The following is a 19,586-nucleotide window of genomic DNA, read 5'->3' as shown; positions in this document are numbered from 1 at the left end:
ATTTTACAAATTAATAAACCACAAGTATAGTCATAATCTTGTCAAATTCATTTTTAAGCATATTTTTTCAATACTCCTTTTTTTTTTCTTTTTTTTTAAATGCATCGTTTGACTTAATTTTTTTAACCTTTATAAAATAAATAAATGTTATTATATAATGTATCATTAGATTAGTCATAATGTCTAGTTTTATAATATAATTTTGTTACAATTTTTAGTAATAGTCAATTATAGATAATAATTGGTCAAAATTGTATCTCGACTACCGATTAAACTGGTACAACATTCTTTTAAGAAAAAACATAGGGAGTATCTAGATTTTGGCAATTGTTAATTTTTTGGGGAATTCTCAATGGTGCTCATGAAGTTTTTATTTTTCTCAACGGTAAACAGCAAAAATTTTAATTATCATTGGTAATCATGACTTATTAATACTATATTAACAATAGCATTAATGATACATTTTGGTTAAAATCTTTAACTAGGGTTAGTTTATGATTTTTTTTAAGAATTAAATAGTTTTAAAAATAATTTTTTTTAAGGAAAAAAAAAACCCAACCAGCACCCCTGCCCCCACCCACGCCCAGCCTCGATCCTTCTGCTCCCAGCTCGGCGCCAGCTGCACCCCGCTCAGACCACTCCCTAGCGCCACACTTAACCCCCCTCCCCGTCGCAACCCTTTAAACCACCCAACTCCCCTTCCCCTAAACCCCTTCCCCCCGCCATGATAAACCCCTAAAATAACCCACATAGAACCTCGCACGAACACTCCGGCGGTTTCTCTCTCCTCGGACGAGTCAGAATTAGCACCGATTGTGACTGATTGACTCAGATCTTACCATTGGGACGTCCACTAGACCAACAATGATGAGCTTGTTATTTGGGTCGGATTTTGTAGATCATTGTGGAGAGATCAACAGCTGCTGGTTTATGGCAGCGCGATGGTAGGGGAAGAGGCAATGGGTTTTCTCAAGGTGAGGGGAGGGGCGGTTGGGGTTTTTAAATTGGGGGAAGGGTTGTTAATGGGGTTTCGGTGAGAGAAGGAGAGAGTTTCGGGGATGATGCGGTGGTTCAGGGGGAGAGGCGACGGTTGGGAAGGCCGGCGCGTTGGCATGGTGGGGCCTGGGTCGGTCTGGGTGTAACTTAAAAGTCACGTATTAGTCACGTGATAGTCAACGCCAGAGTTTCGACATCGACCACCACGCAAGCTCATCCAAGTACCTCATACAAACAAAATGCAACTTTAAAGGTCTTTTTTCACAAGTTTTCACTTAAAAAGTCATTTTTTTAAAAGTTGACCACTTAAAAGGTCCTTTTTCATAATTTTCTCTTTATTTACTTGTTATTTAATTGTCAAAAATTAAAGTAAACCTACCTAGTTAACTTTTAATTAAAAACTATCATTATATTATAAATAACTCTATAAAAATAGATTCATGATTACCAAAGATAATTTGTTTTTTTTGCCATTTACCATTAAGAAAAGAAAAAACGTTAAGAGAACCATTGAAAATTTCCCTAATTTTTTTTTAGGGATGAAGGGAAAGTAGGAGGTGACTAATATAAAAAGAAAATTCTAGAACACCAATACGAACTTCTAAACCCAAAAATAAAAAATCATACAAACACTTTATTTTTTTAACCCTCTTTCTCCACCTTCCTCTCATCATCAGTTTCTGAAACCCTAGATTATTATAACTCTTAATCATCACAATTCAATTGCAGAAAACTCCCAATTTCTTAAATTTCATCAACAATGGATATTGAGCAGAGACAAGCAGAATTAATCGAACACTTCGTAAAGCAAGCGTCGGCAAATAAGGGTTCTTCCCTCGTTCCAATCATCGTCGAAGCTACTTCCAACCCTTTGCTCTTCGCATTCTCCGAAATTCTTGCTGTACCCAATGTCGCCGAGGTTTTTCTCTCTCTTCAATTTGATTGATTTTAAGGTTTTTGTTGATTTTCATATAAGTAGGGTTTTTTTAGTGGATTTTTATTTATGATTTGGGTTCGATTTTGTAGTCAGGTTTTGTTAGGGTTATGGAATTTGAAAAAGTACGTATTTTTGTGTGAAAATGTATTGATTAGTAGAATTTGATACTCGTTCAAAATAGTATACTGGTGTAATTCACTAATTCCTAATGAATATGTGAGTGGATGGTGAAGAAGAATACAAGGATGATGGTTTGATTGTGAATTTAATGGGTGTGGTAAGGTACCTATGTACTATAAATTTGAGCAAGTGGAATTCGATGAGAGCAATATTCTAGTACCGTTCTACTTAATCGATGTCCAGTGTAATGCTGCTGGCATTCTATATGATTAAGTACTTAATTTGGTGGAGTAAGCAGTGTTGAGTGATGAATTGGTATTACAAATGAAAAAAATTAAAATTTAGCTGCATTGTAAAATAGCTTGAGATATGTCGATCATGTTGTAGTAATTAAGGTGAATTATCAAATACTGGTTACTAAACTAGTAAACTGTCATGGCAATGGTTTAGGAATAAGGTTGGAGCGAAGCTTTAAAGACTAAGCTCGTCGTCGTGTAACTTTAGTCAGTAGCATCTTCTAATTATTTGAGAATTTTTTATTTTCTTTTTCTTGTTATTGTTTGATCTAAACTATTTACATGCCTTTTGTTTGTTTGTTTGTTTGTTTGTGTTTTCTCTGTCTTATTGTTATCCTTGATGCAGCTCCAAGGAACCGAACATTCAGTGTACCTTAATCTTCTCCGTTTGTTTGCTCAAGGAACTTGGAGTGATTATAAAAGTAAGATTTTCTAGTCCTTTTGGTTTTATGTGTGGCATTTTGTGGTTTTGTGAATGACATCCCCACTTCCCCTTCCAAATGTTATTTTGTAAAGAAGAGTCCAATACACGGTAATGCTTTTCACATGGCATATGACACTGTGGTGTACTGGTGTTTATTATGATCTGGGTGAACTTTCCAGTGCTGTAATGCTCTTATTGGTTTAATTTTGCCTTTCATTGTCATTGATCTGATTGTTAGTTGTGGAACTCTTAATCCTGGGTCTTTATGATTAGGCGCATGAAATATGATGAATTTATAATGTGCAGGCAGTGCTGGATCTCTACCTCCGCTGGCTGCTGACCAAATACTCAAGTTAAAGCAACTCACTGTGCTTACATTGGCTGAGACAAGCAAGGTACTTCTGCCCCATTCATATTTTTTGTCCCCTTGAATTGGAGTCTTTATCGATTTTCAGTGTCAAAGCCTAGTGTTTTGATATTAAGTGCTGAATTGTACAACTCTTGTCCAGTGCCAGTTAGATAATTTACATGTATTCCTTTACTAGAATTTTTTAATCTTCTTTTTATTTTTTTTAAGAGAAGATTGAGACTATTTTAGTAAAATGCACTCTTGGTGTTCCATGCTACTTTTGAAATTGGAGAATGTGGGAAATAGATATTTCACAAATTAATACTAGTTGCTGATAAGCTTAGATGTTTCATGGAGACAAGTATCCTGAGAGACAATATAGGGTTTTGAACAAATGGGTTTCTTTTTTTTCTTTGTGTAATTACTCGATTCCTCTCTTTATTACACAGCTAGAATGTCATGTATCTTTTTTTTTTTTTTTTTTTTTTTTCCTTGTATATATTGTCAATTGACACCATGTCACGTCCGGTTTTCCCTTTTAATGCGGGTAATTTGAACTACAACTGACATGCTGCAGTCGTCATGGGCTCATGGCCACCTCGGTCTATGATATTGGTGTTCTGATACATTTTACATACGTATGATCTACAAGTCCAGTCATCAAAACTGGTGAGGGTTCATATGGACAAAGACCAGAGGTTCTTACACCTTATTTGTCTTAATGTGCTATAATAGCCGTGGTTTAGTAAACTGGTTTAACGTTTATAAATTCATGTTCTTACATGACTAAGTTGTCGTAAGTGGTGGTGGGATGTAGCTTTTGAGTTTGGGAAACACAGAGAGGTACTCTTTATTTATGTAAAATAATTTGGTTACTATATATAAAATAAATTGATGATAAACTTATCTGGATTGTCGTTGATAAACAATGCAATGCATTATTGGTTTATGGTTCCATGCTTCCTTCTCAATTTTGTTGCTGTTCTGTTTTTTGTCTGTGCTGTTTTCAGGTACTACCATATGATCATTTGATGGAGGAGCTAGATGTTACAAATGTGCGTGAACTGGAAGATTTTCTTATCAATGAGTGCATGTATTCGGTATGTATTCTGGTAACTTATATTTTCATCTTCATATAAACTTATAGAGCTTACTGATTTAAGGTGTTCTTGTTCTTTATTAATAAATCTGTCTATCTTGTTTCTTGTGTAAATATTCCTTTCTATTCAGGTCATGTTTCCTTTACTTTTCTTTCCCATGAGATGTCATTAACATTTCTACAGCTCAGCTTTGGGCTTCAGGCCTGTGTTTTATTTCAATCTTGTCTAATTTGGGTTTTCATGTCGTATCGTGATGATCATGTATGATTTATATGGATGTCATGTTGAGTCTCTTTGTGAAGTTGTGGTTCAAGTTTAATTGTCAGCATAATGTTGTAGCTCCGTTGCCTATTTATTGGTGCAGCTTCATGTTTCTTAACAATCACCCAAAAAGAGGCGAGCGACGTTTGAGTTAAACACAGAAATGCGAAATCAAATTAGGTGATAAAATAGCAGGTCGAACCCAAAGCTAGCTGGTTCAATTAGGAATTTGTTTGGTCAGTTACGTGTTAGTGTGTTACTCACCCGAAGTGCAAACTGTTTTATAATCAAATTTGCGAATGCAGTAGTCAGTGCTCTTTTTGTATTTCAGGCCTGACTTCTGGGTTGAGGTCTATCAACTCTTATGCCCTGAGCTACAGATGTTAATATTTGTTTAGCATTTCAAAACAAAATAAATGATGCTTTTTGCATGACTAGCTTTAGACTTTCTTGGAGCATCAAACCATTATCTTCTTAGTCACTCCAGCCTCTAGACAGTAGACACATTCAGTTTCAAGCCTGCAACATTGCGTCATTACTCAAATTTAAAATCATCTGAATCAAACTGATTGGCCTTTATATGTACCTATCTTGGGAGGGTCCTAAGTATCAGGATGTGTTTATTTATCGATTGTAAACTGACATTTACTGTTGGTTGACAGGGCATTGTTAGAGGAAAGCTGGATCAGTACCGAAGATGTTTTGAGGTGCTATAATTGCACACTCTTTACCCCATCTCCTCACGATGAATGTTTAAGCCTTTTGAAGTTTGATACAGTTGTCATTTGGATGCAGGTAGTGTTCGCTGCTGGAAGGGATCTTAGACCAGGGCAATTGGGCAGTATGATACAGACATTGAGTAACTGGTATTTTGACTTTTGCACAAAGCCTTTTTTTCTTTGGAAGTTGATAATGTGCCAACAAGGATAATCTTTATACTGGATTTGTAACTTATGTGAACTGATGGGATGTCATTCTGACTGATTTTTTTACCCCAATATTTGTGGATTCTTCATTCTACTTCTTTCCCCACATTTGTTCTGTAATTAAGTTATTGGTTTCTCTTCTCATCTGATATCATCAGTTGATCTGAAGGCAAACAGAGGAGAGCTTGTGGACAAACACTTTGTTAGGTCACATCCTAACATGTTTAAGACTCTTACAGGCCCAAGTTTTATAACTTGTCACTTTTAAGAATACTATTTGATTAATTTTTTTTATTTATTTATTGCGGTGTCTAATTCTTGATTTTTATATCGTGTTGGGAAATTCCTCTGGGTCATATGATCTATGATTAGTTGATTACCTTAGACTGTATCCAAGGGATGCAATGTTTTTCCCCTCCTCTAAGAACAGGAGTCCGGTGTACGTTTCATGAATCGTTGTTTGACCCTTCCTATCTGGACCTCCTAGCAGCTGGGAATTTGTAGCAGTTTTTATTTCCCTTTTTGTTTTAATGTTGGAGGTTGGGTGCATATCAAGCTTTCTGAGTAATCAATCTGCTTTGTTACGTTTATTGGTTATTTCTATAGAACAATTTTGCTTTTGTATTGCTAGCCACGGCAAATCCTATATAATGGTGTATATTTTTGTATGTGTTAAAGGCTAGCAACTTCAGACAACTTACTTTTGACAATTCAAGAGAAGATTAAATGGGCTGATAACATGAGCGAGGTGGACAAGAAACATAAAAAAGAAGTTGAAGAGAGAGTGGAGGAAGTAAAGAAGACTGCTTCCATGAAGGTGTGAAATTCATTTTTTCTGCTTTTGCTAGTAATTATCTCCTGCAAAACATGCCTACTGGCTTGTCATCTAGCAATGTGTATTTTGTGCAATTAACGTTAGCTTTTGGTGCTTGCACTGTAGTAGTTCCACTGACCTGGTTAGTAGTATTGGGAAATCTGGTATAGTTTCAATTTACATGCTACTGCCTTTGGTATTCTTTTTTAGTGCTATAGTATGACTGCATGTTTGTCAAACACACAACTTTGATCTTTAATACGAGTATTGTTTATTGGTAATAATTATTAAATAAATTGATAATATGAATATATACATTGTGAATTTGTGACTAATCCAACAACATTATATATAATAATTATAATTGTTAAATAGTACATTCTTTAAATGGAAAGATTCTTAAACAAGCAAAACATTCTGGGCACCCCTAAAAGATATACAGGCATGTAATTAAGGGACGGAGGGAGCAATATATTTGTTTAAAATTCACCGACACTTTCAAATGACGGTTGACCCTAAATCTTTTTGGGATTAAGGTTTTTGTATTTGTAAAAAAATAAGTTGATATTTAGCATATGAATAAAAAGAGAAGTCAAACTGCAGCACTTTACATAAAAAAAAGAGCAGGTAGTATTTGTTTGTGCTGAATGTGTTTGTACACAACATTTGAATGTCGATAGTCTTGCAAGATGGTGTTATTTGGTTTATGCCCATTCATTAAGCTGAAATGGTATTCTTGTGTGTTAAATTCTGACAAATCTTTTTATCGTGATTTGGATTCAATGAATTGGTGGCAGTTGTTTGCAACAGCTATAATTTTTTGTATTCATTTAGCAAGTAATGGTATCTAGTTTTAGAGAGCACATTTATTTTTTTGCTTTTGTCATGGAATATGTTCGTCGATGGTCTTACTTACATTGTGGCAGAAGCTACACACTGTAAGCAGGCCGACTTGGACTTCCGAGGGCATGAGGAGATCTACGCTGAACCTGGCGGAGTGATGGACTTCGAGGAAGATAGAATCCGACCTAAGAGGTAGTTTGCCTGTAGTCAACCTTACTATGCTGCACCAGTTTATATTCACTATTAAGTAGTACTCAATATAGTGGATTTTTTCTATTGACATAAGTTTTGACTGCAGGAGGCGGCATCCACTACATTGAACAGTGGGAAATAGAGTGTTTATGAGGTGACTGCTGGTTTGGACAGTGGCAAACTGCACAGATTTCTGCTTTTGGAGATAATACACCTTTACTTTTGGACCATTGTCGCTGATCTTTGACCTTTTGCGAAGTTGGCAACTATACAATCCCCCTGAATCCATGTTAATAATTTTCATTAGAGTAGGTGGTCTATTTTGGTTTGAAGGGTTGAATTTTTCATGGGTGGATCTTGGGATTGTAATAGTTACAATATATTTTCGAGGTTTAGTCAAGATTCATAGTTACTATAATGTTCTTGATTGATCTATGGCTATTACGTGAAAATTTTGGTGCTTTTATAGCAAGATGAAGTGAATTTGGTGCAGTATTGATTTCATCGTCCATTGATCTATTTCTTTTTTTTTTTTTTTTTTTTTTTTTTTTTTTTTTTTTTTTTTCATTATGTGTTAAAACATATGAAGTATGTATTTTGTTTTTTGGAATTGAGATTTTTCGGTTGCTGAAGAAAGGGTGATAAAATAATATGCCAAGGCTGGAGCAAGCACTAGCTTAAAACATCAGAGATGGTTCAGCTTGTAATTTGGCTCAATCTCGACTTGCAGGCGAAACAGTTAAACAATTTTGTTATAGACATGATGCAAAATAACAGCACACTGGTTTTGTCTGGCTTTTTCCAATTCTCACAATCGGTAGTGAGGGAAAAACCAAGACATCGCAATGCTCAAAATGCAAAGTTTGTCAAGAATTACTCAATAGTTGAATAATTTACTCGATAGTTGTTGACTTATCTCAAAAATCGACTTTCTAAACATCATTATGCCAGAAAGGGTACACATAGACATAGTTTATGTATACCCCACGTAGACAATCACTTTAGTGATATTCTATTTGTTGAAAATTTAGCTCCACTTTGGCCCACCTCAAAAATTTTGAAAATTTCATTTTCAAATATTTTGCAATTGAAAATTTAAATTTCAAATTTGGAAATTGAATGTCAATGTATACTTGGCATTGAATAAAGAATTTGAGTAAGGAGAAATTTTAGGAGATGAAGGTGGTCTAAGAAGGGTAGGCGCTGACGGAGGACGAAATCAAGGAAAGTGATGAGGTGGTTCAGAGAAGAGTAAGCAACGACGGTGGGTGGAATCAGAGCCAACTATGGCGAGGTTGAGCGGAAGAGACGGCGGAGTTCAAGTGGTTGAATGTAGTGGATCAAACGATCATTTCAGCAGAAGAAATATGGGTTAATTGTTCAATTGTATTGCTTTAGTACGAAAAATGGAGTTGAAATTTTTTTAGTATTCATTTTTATTGTTTTGGTATCAAAAATGAATTTCAAGAATAAAATTAGTATCAAATTATTAAAAGTGGTATCAAATTAATGTATAGTATAAGTTATATGGAGTTATGGACATCATCTTCTAAATAAAATATTTTTTGGTAAAAATAGATAAAATTTAGAAGGCTAGTGGCGTTTAAGAAGGGTTTTTTTAGTCATTTGGTCGGACGTATGGGGCTTAGAGTGGCGGGATTTGGGTTTGGACATCGGTGGTTCAAGTGGGTTTCGGGATTTGGGTTTCGAGGTGGGTGGTGGTTCAAGTGGGTTTAAGGATTTGGGTTTCGAGGTGAGTGGTTAAGGTGAGTTTAGTTGTTTAGGGGTTTGGGTTTCGAGGTGGGTTGTTGAAGTGGGTTTTGGTGGGTCTTAGGTGGCGTTTATGGAGAGTTGGTAAAGGTGTAAGTTGAGAAAAAGGTGGTCACCCGCCAGCAAAGAGGAATATAAAGGGTAAGGGAGGTGGTCTGTTTGGTGGTTGGCGGTGGATGGGGGTGAGGGCTTCCATGTACATGTAGTGGGGGTGTGTGGTTATTTTAAGTTTATAATAGTATTTAAATACAATTAAGTGTTGTAAGTCATCTGATTTAGGGCCTGTTCACTCTAGCTTAATTTCAGTTCAGTTCAGCTCCTAATTTACCTCTTTCATAAAATATTCATTTCAGCTCTATTCAGTTCAGTTCAGCTCCAATCAGTTCAGTTCAGCTCAGTTCAGTAAATGTGAACAGGCCCTTATTTGATGAATAATATCCTTAAAAGTCAACATAGTTTTAGCTATTCAAAAGGTTTAGTTATTTGGAGCTAGCCCCCAAAAATTAGCTCATTGTTAAAATATTTCACACATTAATTACTAAGAAGATTGCGCTTGCACATTATTATTACGAAGTACTCCGTATCTCAATTTTGTGTGACTCTATTATCATTAGGGAAAATTGATTAGTTAAGTTTTTTGGGGTTGCCTTAATTTTAAATGGAGAAATCTAAGTTAAATATTATTTGCAAAAATTAAAAAAATACCATGATTAATGTCTGAATTTGCGTGTCAATAATGTTGCTCGATTAGGATGTTAGTGAATATTTTTGCCATTAATAATCCAATTTAAGGTGAAATTTGTAAAGTTATATCTTAAACAGCTCATTCTGTATGACAAAATATGTCTAGGTACAAGCATGTTTCTTTACTATCTAGCAACAAATCGAAATGTTTTTGAAATAATTTTTTTCCAATTTATTTGTGACCTCAAATTTAACTAAATATGACCTTAATTTTTTTTCTTTATCTGATCTGATTTGGCCTTAATTTTTCTGATTTGATTTGAAATAAGTAAAAATAAGGTGAACTAAACATGGCTTATTAATACGAAATATTTCCAATTCGTTGTAATAATCGCAACACTTTCCTTTTACATCTGTTTCATAATAATCGCTACACTTCCTATTTTAGTAAAGACTCAAATCACTATTAATTTTTTATTTTTCTCTCCCACTAGCCCCATTTACATAAGTAATTTATAGTTTTTGTCCCTTACTATCTTCACTTATACCATAAATTATTAAAAGCATTTAATTCGCATTAATTTATTATGGACCACTAATATTCGAGACAATATATTTGACCATTTGATTAATTAAAAAAGGGTCATTATCTTTTAATAAAAGTTATTTTACTAAAAATAAATTAAATTTCACTGTGTTATTATAAAGGTCATAAGAGGTTAATTTTTTTTTTAATGAATGTTTTAATATATTAGTCATTATGAATAATAAAGGTCACCTTGTTAAAATAGGAACACTATGTCTAACATAACATCGACTAACACGTGCGTGTTTCAGGTTCATAATAATATTTAAGTCACATAAGTTTTAAGTCACAAATCACCTTAGAACTAGTTACATCGCAAATTCGATCAACGATCGCCTTAATAAAAAAAATTCATCTGAATCAATACAATATGTGAGTTAGTACTAATTCGGCTTGAGATCCACGGATGAGTAGTTGTTTGGGTGAAGAAACTCATATGGCTTTCTAGATATACTTTTGGAGACGATGAAACCCTAAATCTTCAATTTTTAGCACACGGACAAACAAAAAAAATAAGCCTAATTGAATAAACCCCATCATAAAGATGGGATCCATTTATTGAAAGCAAATAAAAAGTTTTTTGGGGCTTACCACCGGTAAAACCACCGGTGAAAGCCCCTACAAAAATTTACAATTGAGATTAGAAGAAAAAAGATGGAATTGAAGAGAAGAGAAAAAAGGAGAAGAGTAAAGGAAAACCTTCAAAAAAGCAGAAAAAATCTAGCAATGGAGGCTAAAAAAACCCTCCCAAGGGAAAACCCTAGAGGGAACCAAAAAACCCTCCCAAAGAGAAAACCTAGAGGATATTTTATATTCAATTCAATTAATTCACCTAAATGTTTGTGCTAGTCAAATTGCTCAGGATGTGAGCTAGCTATTTCTCTAACTTCGAATATTATGACCTAAAATGACCCCCAAAAGGGAAATGATTTTGGCACATCCTTAATTGATTTTGGCACACCCCTATGTGAGAGCACAGTTTTCTATGCTCTTTTCATATAGGGGTGTGTCAAAATCAATTAAGGGTGTGCCAAAATCAATTTCCCCAAATATATGAGCAATTTTCTTGGCACACAAATTGAGAAGATTTTGGGCACGAAAATTGAGGTAGTACTTACAAAGTATAGTAGATTTCATTGGACAACTATGAGTTATTAAAGTAATTTACCTATTTACGGCTTGTTTTGTTCACCTTTATTAAATAAGTTTTAGTTCTAAGTAATTCAAATATGATTTTATCAAATCTAGTGAGTTTAATAACTTGTAATAAATTTTAGTCGAGTCAAATAAGATATAATAAAGTTCCATTAAAGTTTCAATCATGTCTAAAAAGTTCCATTCAAGTCTAATATGATTATACGAGTAATAAATATGATATTGAAATCATCGGTTTATTTTATAATTACAATATTGTTTTTTTTATAAGGAAAATTTGTCACTAAAAACTTTTTATAGTAACATTTTTGTTTGAATAAACCTTATAATTTTTTTTTTTTTTTTTTTTTTTTTTTTTTTTTTGGCAAGTTAAAACATGATTGTAAATTTATTTTGTTGAAGACAAGCAGGAACATCTGATTCACTTAATTACCCGAAGAACACTAGTTTTCATTGATTAAAGCCATACATCATCTACAATATATAAGTAATGATTATCGACAAAAAAAATAGATTTACCAATTGGCTGTTGATGTAGTGATTATTGGAAATTTGGGACTACACTTGATCCTCAAATTCAAACAAGAATTAACTGGAGAAGGACTATGAATCCAAATAGTACATAGATATAAATATTTGGTTGTATGTAATAATGTACAAAATTAGCTCGCTAACTTGTTTTCTCTTTCTTCTTTGAAGGTGTAATCGTATCAATTATCCCCCTTAAATCAAAATACACCATGAAATAAAATGAGTCAACAAATGTCATATTTACTGTATAACCCTCGTAGAACACCACCGTCGTCCATTATCAACCTTCAACAATCCTTCCATCACTGTCATCACCATCAAATTTCGGCTCGGCGCTATAATTTCTAAAATTAAACCCCTCTTTGTCTTGATAATAAAGGTCATTCCCACTTGTGGAGCGTTTTTTATACGAGGACCATCCGCATCATACTCCATAGTCCATAACAACCTCACTAAGTCACTAAGACACTAAGATCAATGATCCTTTCAAATTGTTTTCCAAGTTTCCCATTAGATAAAGATACTCTGAAATTAACACAAAACACTTAATATCACCAATTTAAATACAATGATATCAACATTAATCAAATTGATACTAAAATATTTCATGTGAGAGTAAAATAAATATAGCACTTTTTAACATTACACAATTGATAAACTAAATCATATTAATCCAAATTTGTAACCCATCATCGTCAATTGACATCCTGTAAATCATTATCCTCAACAATGAGGCCTTTAATTGCAAATTAAAACCTTAGTTTGTCAACTAAGTCAATTTGTAGTGTAAAACCAGAAGATGACTATTGCCTGCCTTCAAATCTAAGTGCTTTGGAAATATTTTCAACTTAAATTTTCATCAATGGTTTGCTAAGGAGTAATTATTTACATGAATTTTTAGCGTCAAAGTTTTTCAGTACCATTGACCTCTAAATTTTCCTCTCTTTCCTTTACAAAGGCGGGCTTTACTATCAAAGTATACCGTTTTAAACTCCCGCTCTTCTTTTTCATGAATGATGTGTTGTCATCATATTAATGGTTGTCTATGTGGGGAAACACATAGACTTAATCTATGTGTATCACCTCCCTCATTCTACTATTAAAGGTACTCAAGAATTATTAAAATTATGAATGTTGAAGAATTATTCTTGATTTTCTAGCTTTTAAATTCTAAAAGTTGAAGAATTATTCAAACATTTGGTCAAAATTTTGTTTATCATATGAGTATAAAAATAACTCACTCTTCTAATTAAGATTCATGCATTGCCTACATTGTCTACACAATCTAAACAAGATCTGGGAGTGAGGTATAGCTCAAGTGGTTAGAGCTTTTTTCCCGATTTCAAGTGATCATGGGATCGATTCTCACCCTTATTCTTGTGACTCTCTAAAAAAAAAAACCTTTTTTTAGTTAGAAATCAAAACCCAACTCAAAAAGCCGCTTTGACTCGACAAGTTTACCATTTTTTTTGGGGGAATTTAGGCGGAAATTTTGCGAACAACTACCATTTAAATGACCACTTTTGAGAACAACTACCATTTAAAATTTTCTTTTGAAAAAACTACCACAAAAACACAAAAAGTTTGAGTAGCACTACCACATTTATTGTTTCCAGCAAGCATCTCCGTTTTTAGGGCATATTTTATAAAATTTCCCTCAAAAAACCCAAATTAAATGATAATATTGCACTACATTAACCCTTAATTAGATTATACACTTCAATTGCCCCAAATCCCCCAATTTCATAAAGCCCTTAATTCAATTTTTTTACCATAAACCCTAATTTTAAGATTTAATTGAGAAATTAAATAAACTATAATGCAAAATTAAAGATAATTGATCTATAATTGTGTTTAACTATCGAAATCCCTTGTTTTTTATAACACAATTGATTGAAATTTTATAAACTAGGCTTCCTCAACCGGAAATTCTTCCCGGAAAATTAAATGTGGTAATGCTACTCAAAATTTTTGTGACTTTGTGGTAGTTTTTTTAAAAGAAAATTTTAAATGGTAGTTGTTCTCAAAAGTGGTCATTTAAATGGTAGTTGTTGGCAAAATTTCCAATTTAGGCATTACATTTATTGTTAAGGGCGTGCCACGATATGATTATACGAGTACTCCATTTCCCGGGTCAAGAAAGGAAGATCCATTTTCTACGATAAAGTATTCCAATTTCCATATTTCAATATACTGAAGGAGCAGAGCTCAAAACCCCCTCCATTTTCTCTCTCCTCTTTTCTGGTAAGTGAGGCAATCATCAATGGCGGAAGAAGATGAAGTAACAATGGAAGTCGAAGCTGCTGAAGCCGTTTATGGCGACGATTGTATCGTCCTCAATCGATTTCCTCCTCATCTTCGTCTCCACATCAAACCTCGTACCGCCGACGTCCATTCTCAACAGGTCTCTCCTTTTTTTTTTTTTTTCCTTCCTATTTTCCATTCATTTTTTTGCTCGTAATTAATGTCATGGATTTAATTTCTTAATTCTATTGTAATTTAGCTATCTCTAATTTTTGAATTTTGAATTGCATTTAGGTAGTGTTTGGATACTTTATAGAATTTGATATCAGTACTAGTATTTGAATTAAAGTTATTCACTACTTTTTGATCAGATTTTTATGTTGATTCTTTCGATTATGATCATTTTACATTGATTGCAACTTTTTTTTAATTTCCAACTTTTGTTTCATAGGATGAATAAACATAGAATTAGATTGTTGATATGAAGTTATGTGATTGTAAAGAATTTACTAAGCCCTAAGGTTTAGGGCTTGAAGGTTGAAGGCAATATAATTGTATAAGTAATGCATAACAACATTACATGAGAAAGACTTGTGATATTTTTCCCAATTCTGTATTGTTGAGTTTTTAAGGCCAGACCTTGTGTTTTACCTTCGGAACAATCGATGAGTGAATGGAAAGATTTTTCAAGAATTTTGGATATTAATTAGTAACACTTGGTTTATCATCTACCTATTTTGGTGGAGCTAAGGTTTTTGTGATTTTGATGGAAATTGAGATGCCTATTTGCTATTTAGCTGTTATTGAAAACTTAGTTTCCCTAAAGGTAAATTGAAACTAGTACCTACTAAATTGTGAAACTTTGGTGTTTTTTGTCTCGGATTGTAGCAACTCCATGAGGCAAGTAGTAAACGAAAGAGAACTAGATCAGCTTATTGTTCTAGGGTCTAGACCCACTGATTTGAGGCCTAAGACCTTTATTGTTGTTTCTTCGAAGTTTATTGTAACTTGCTTGCCTTGACTTATGCAGTGTCAAAACTTAACAAAAGTGTTTTTTCACCTTTTCTGTAGTTTGTGGAAGCAACAATTGAGTTACGGGCTGGTATGCAGGTAAAGTTTTCTACTTTTGTATATAATTATCCCCTCTCTAGTGCTGGTGAGTCAAGGGGACAGAATAATCTGACATCTCATTATCTCAATGTGAAGAATTTCATGTTTCTATAACTTGGTTTATACCCAGTTGCCCCTGTTATATTTCGAGATACATTTTATGAGTTTCCTTGGTTTTGTACCTCTTTTCTGTCTAATATTTACCTTCAATTTGTGGCAGTATCCCAGTGATCCACCTTATGTTGATATTATAGGTTCTAAAGGACTTGATGAGAAAAGGCAAAAGCTCCTGATTAGTGGTTTACATGAGAAGGCTCATGAACTCGCATCTTGCTTAATGCTTGTGGCGCTTTGCGAGGTTAGCTCATTCAATTTTCATGGGGAACATGTGAATATGTGATGCACAAAATATTCCCTTTTTGACTTGGGCACAGAGAATAAATTTTTTTATACAAGAACAGCCATATCATGTAGTTCTGAATTTGCCAACATTGAAGTGGTCAAGTTAGTACAAAAATAAAACCAACAAAACTTTTTAAGTAATTAACTTTGTGACATAACTTATTTGAAAAAGAAATTGTGAGAATATTGGTTTGTGTTGTTTTTTACATGCGAGTAGCTGGTTATCTTTCTTTCTTACCCCCCCCCCCCCTCTCCTTTCACTGCTGGACTATGCCAATTAAAGCTTCCTTGAGGACTAGCTGATGCAGGATTTATACTCAACTGCTATCGTTATTGTGTCACTATAATCCTTTTTTTTAATCTCTTTTTATTTTATATATAACTTTTTTTTACAAAGAAGATTATTTTACGAATTGGGCCTCTAAAAACATATAATTCTCGTTGCAACAGGAAGCTGTGGAAATTCTTACCAGCATGAACCACCCTGAAGGTGACTGTCCATTGTGTTTGTATCCTTTGGTAACAGAAGATAAGCACTGTGAATACCAGCCATTTATGAAGTTAATGTCTTGCTTTCATTGCTTCCACTGGTAAAACCTAAATCCTTATTCTGTAATATACTAGTAATCTAGTATGCATCAAATGACAGATTGCATTTATCGCTTAAAGTGTTGTTGTCTTGATTTTGACCGTGTTGATGTAGTGAGTGCATTATAAGGTGGTTGAAATGGTTCCTGAAACAAAATGAAGCCTGCCATGGAAACTCAAGTACTCCGTCATCTATTGTCCATGAAAACGATCTGGCTTCAGGCAAGACATGTTGACCAAATATAGTTACTATCTACTTCGTACTAAACAATTGCGTCTAGCTGTCGAAAACTTTGTGCATGTTGTTGATTATCTAATAGTTCAGGATTTTTCTGATAGTTCTTGAGCTCATAGAGGCAGATTGCATTGGCTAGATCTTCTTAGCAGTATGTCATGTTCTACCTCTACCCATGGCGGCCATGACTTAATTTTTTTAACATATATTGTGGAACTCCACAATGATGGCTCTGTTGTCTTGGGAAACGTTGAAGCTAACAATATGCCTCAACAAAATGATGTGTGTGTAATTAGCACTCTGTTTTAGAGAAAGTTTGTTAAGTTAAACTGCAAATCAGCAGCTCTACGATTTTAATGAACCCCCCACTCCCCCCCCCCCCCCCAAAAAAAAAAAAAAAAAAGAAAAAAAAGAAGAGAAATTTGCTTGGAAGACAAAAAATGTACCAAAGGCCAAAACAACTCTGCAGACCACCGTCAATGCAAAATCTTGAGCTGTGTATTGTGTAGAGTTGTAGACTCCTCAAATCTGCTGGCTAGCTACTCTGTATTAATCAGGAAATTTCCACCTTGTTATTCTGTTAGGCTTGCTCTGGAGTTTGGAACTTTCCTTAAAAGACTCTAAAATTGACCCCACCCCTAAACTCAACCTGGATTCATCTGCAAGTATGTGTTCAAAAACAAAAAAAAAAAAACTGACAAAACTTGCAAAAAACTACTTAGTTCTATAAAGCCACCCTGGAACAGGTCTGATCCATATTAGAAATTACTTGATCTGAAACCATTCTAACCCTACCCTTTTGACTGGTCTAATTCTGATGATGCTTGACAGTTAATTTTTCTCTATGCCACTTATGCTTTGCATGTGCATGTTAATAGCTTTGAGTGTCACCTAAATTAAGCCCTCGATGAGAGGATCTAGGATATCTTGACAGAGATTATTAGTTTTGGGGAAAATGTGGCAATTATACGACTCTTTTAGTTGAACTTTGTCCTTGAGATTTGTCCATGGCATTTCATCATTGACACTAAGTTAGCTATGATAGTTGGAATAACAGGACTGATCTTGCTCACTTGAAGTGATAAATTACTGATTTAGTACTTTTGAGTCTCCAGAATTTGTCATGTGTAAGATGATCTGTGAATTGCAAGTCTATGATGATGCCTTACTAAGAAGGTTAAGCACCTAAATTATTAAGAATGGAATTGGTAGCTTTGTGGACTTGTTAAGGAACTTAGACAGTAATAATTGCTCCTTTAATCTTAGTGGTGCTCCTCTGCTTGTTTGTTTTTCACTGATTCCTGTAACTAATTGTTCAACAGATTTACGCAAAATGATGGGAGATAGTACAGGAAACTGTCCTGTCTGTCGTAAAGTCTTCCTTGCCAAGGACATTGAACATGTGCTCAACTTAGTTGGTTCTCATGATGCAGAATTGGTATGTAATAAGAGATTTCCTATTCCCAGATTTTGTTTTTTTGATCAACAGATTTCTTGGGAAGACACAGTCACTCTAGCAGTGCTGTTTTTTCTATCAGTTATGTAATGTTAGCATAGGATGAAAAGTATCGAATGGGTCAATGTTTTCCTCTTGACAAGTCAGTGATGCTTGTGACTCGTGTGTGATTAAAGCTGCTAGCTCTAGGAATCATGACACCTACATGGTTGATGGTTTGTAGATAGAAAGATCCCCGAACACGATGATCTGTACAATTATATCTTGGTACTAAAACTTTTGCTTTGGGTATGATCTTCAGGATGTTTATGAGAAAGAGCTCGTGGAGAAAGTCCTCAAATGTGATCTGGAGACCAGTAGAAGACAGAAGTTTGAGATAATCTTGGAGCTGCAACAACAGCGTGGTGGCTTGATAGAACCCCCGAAAGACAATGTGTTATTTTCGCGCCTCTCTCTTCAAGACTTGGTCAGTGAAGATGCGGAGGTGATGAATGAACAAGCCAGTGAGCAACAACATAATAATAAAATTGCTAGAGAAGAGCCAGAGTCAAGTAATTCCTCAAATAGTACCCGTGAAACAAGGAAGCAACGTCCTAGAGGTCATAACGCCGTGGTGGAACCTGCATCTGGTGGTCCTCCAACTAGGTCCAGTGCTGGGCACCGCAGGTACTCTGGCCCAAGAAAAATACATAATAACAATAATTCCAGATGGCAAGCCAAACCGTGCCCTAAGAAGGAATAGGATACTTCTGGTTTTGGTGACTTTAGTTACCATTTTCTTACTCTGTTCCGAATCTTCCCTTGGTTGTTGGAAAAGTCTGTAATACGGTATTGTAACTTATTTATGTGCATAAGTCTTGTGAATAGGAAAATAGGATCGAGTTATTTGTCCCAATTCGCTATAGTTTTTTTGCTCATCTATTTGTATTTCACCCTCTAGCTTCCCTAGTATTTGTGGGGGGCAAAGGTTGCAACATGTAGAGGATACATGAACGTTCTATAATGGGATAACAGTACTTCGTGTTAAATTTGGTGTGAATAATACATGAACGTTCTTCTGCATTAAGTATAACAGAAGCAATTGCATTATTCCCTTAGGTTTTACAAACCAACAAAAAAATGCTGAAGATTGGCTGATTATCATCAAATACTTTCCTGTGGAGGAATGATGAACCAACCTTTGGATTTCAGTTTAAGGATCGCACCTAAAACATAGTGGTGTGAGGCTGCGAGCAACAAGCGTGCGACAGTGCTAAACTATCTAACCTGAACAGGCACACAAATCTGTAATGGCATGAACACAATCACTTCCCTCAAGAATGTATGTGATGGCACAAATGGTCGAGCAATCCCATGCGTGCAAGCAGCACCTCTACATTATGAACATGTCGAACAATTCTCTAATCTCCCTGAACCACTGGCAGTGTAGGCAATCACGCTTGCTCAGCCGCCAGGGCTAGGGGGATGTTCTTTGCTCTTAGTCATCATAAGATGTTCAAATATAGGTGTTTTAGGTATTACTTGTGGAGTTATGGTCCTTGAGCATTAAGGACCTTATGTCAAGCAT

At 34.7% G+C, this 19,586-nt stretch overlaps 2 protein-coding genes across 4 annotated transcripts; both read left to right on the top strand.

The window, feature by feature from the left end:
• Nucleotides 1-1,610: 1,610 nt before the first annotated feature.
• On the top strand, nucleotides 1,611-7,762 carry LOC145586680 (COP9 signalosome complex subunit 7-like). 2 transcript variants are annotated; one of them, XM_081643572.1, is made up of 9 exons: nucleotides 1,611-1,915; nucleotides 2,696-2,771; nucleotides 3,080-3,168; nucleotides 4,133-4,222; nucleotides 5,146-5,190; nucleotides 5,279-5,349; nucleotides 6,088-6,226; nucleotides 7,170-7,258; nucleotides 7,365-7,762. In XM_081643572.1, exons 1-9 carry the CDS (start codon nucleotides 1,757-1,759, stop codon nucleotides 7,384-7,386), a joined length of 780 nt encoding a protein of 259 aa, XP_081499698.1. In that variant the 5' UTR covers nucleotides 1,611-1,756; the 3' UTR covers nucleotides 7,387-7,762. The 2 variants fall into 2 exon arrangements, with proteins under 2 accessions (XP_081499698.1, XP_081499699.1); XM_081643573.1 differs by having other exon boundaries at nucleotides 7,150-7,258.
• A 6,394-nt stretch (nucleotides 7,763-14,156) lies between these two features.
• On the top strand, nucleotides 14,157-19,051 carry LOC145586678 (uncharacterized). 2 transcript variants are annotated; one of them, XM_081643571.1, is made up of 7 exons: nucleotides 14,157-14,388; nucleotides 15,300-15,338; nucleotides 15,559-15,696; nucleotides 16,191-16,330; nucleotides 16,459-16,550; nucleotides 17,886-18,001; nucleotides 18,321-19,051. In XM_081643571.1, the coding sequence occupies exons 1-7, from the start codon at nucleotides 14,248-14,250 to the stop codon at nucleotides 18,759-18,761; spliced, it is 1,107 nt and encodes a 368-aa protein (XP_081499697.1). In that variant the 5' UTR covers nucleotides 14,157-14,247; the 3' UTR covers nucleotides 18,762-19,051. The 2 variants fall into 2 exon arrangements, with proteins under 2 accessions (XP_081499697.1, XP_081499696.1); XM_081643570.1 differs by having other exon boundaries at nucleotides 16,444-16,550.
• Nucleotides 19,052-19,586: the final 535 nt, after the last annotated feature.

Source organism: Chenopodium album, chromosome 16 (assembly GCF_948465745.1).
Source record: "Chenopodium album chromosome 16, dcCheAlbu1.1, whole genome shotgun sequence".
Classification (NCBI taxonomy): Eukaryota; Viridiplantae; Streptophyta; class Magnoliopsida; order Caryophyllales; family Amaranthaceae; genus Chenopodium; species Chenopodium album.
Note: the sequence above shows the minus strand (reverse complement) of the source record. Positions and strands in the feature narration are given on the sequence as shown.

Coding starts and splice junctions, on each gene's coding strand:
- LOC145586680 (XM_081643572.1), top strand. CDS start 1,757: ATGGATATTGAGCAGAGACAAGCAGAATTAATCGAACACTTCGTAAAG. Junction 1,916..2,695: donor CTGTACCCAATGTCGCCGAG/GTTTTTCTCTCT, acceptor TCCTTGATGCAG/CTCCAAGGAACCGAACATTC. Junction 2,772..3,079: donor AACTTGGAGTGATTATAAAA/GTAAGATTTTCT, acceptor TATAATGTGCAG/GCAGTGCTGGATCTCTACCT.
- LOC145586678 (XM_081643570.1), top strand. CDS start 14,248: ATGGCGGAAGAAGATGAAGTAACAATGGAAGTCGAAGCTGCTGAAGCC. Junction 15,697..16,190: donor TGCTTGTGGCGCTTTGCGAG/GTTAGCTCATTC, acceptor TCGTTGCAACAG/GAAGCTGTGGAAATTCTTAC. Junction 16,331..16,443: donor TGCTTTCATTGCTTCCACTG/GTAAAACCTAAA, acceptor GTGTTGATGTAG/TGAGTGCATTATAAGGTGGT.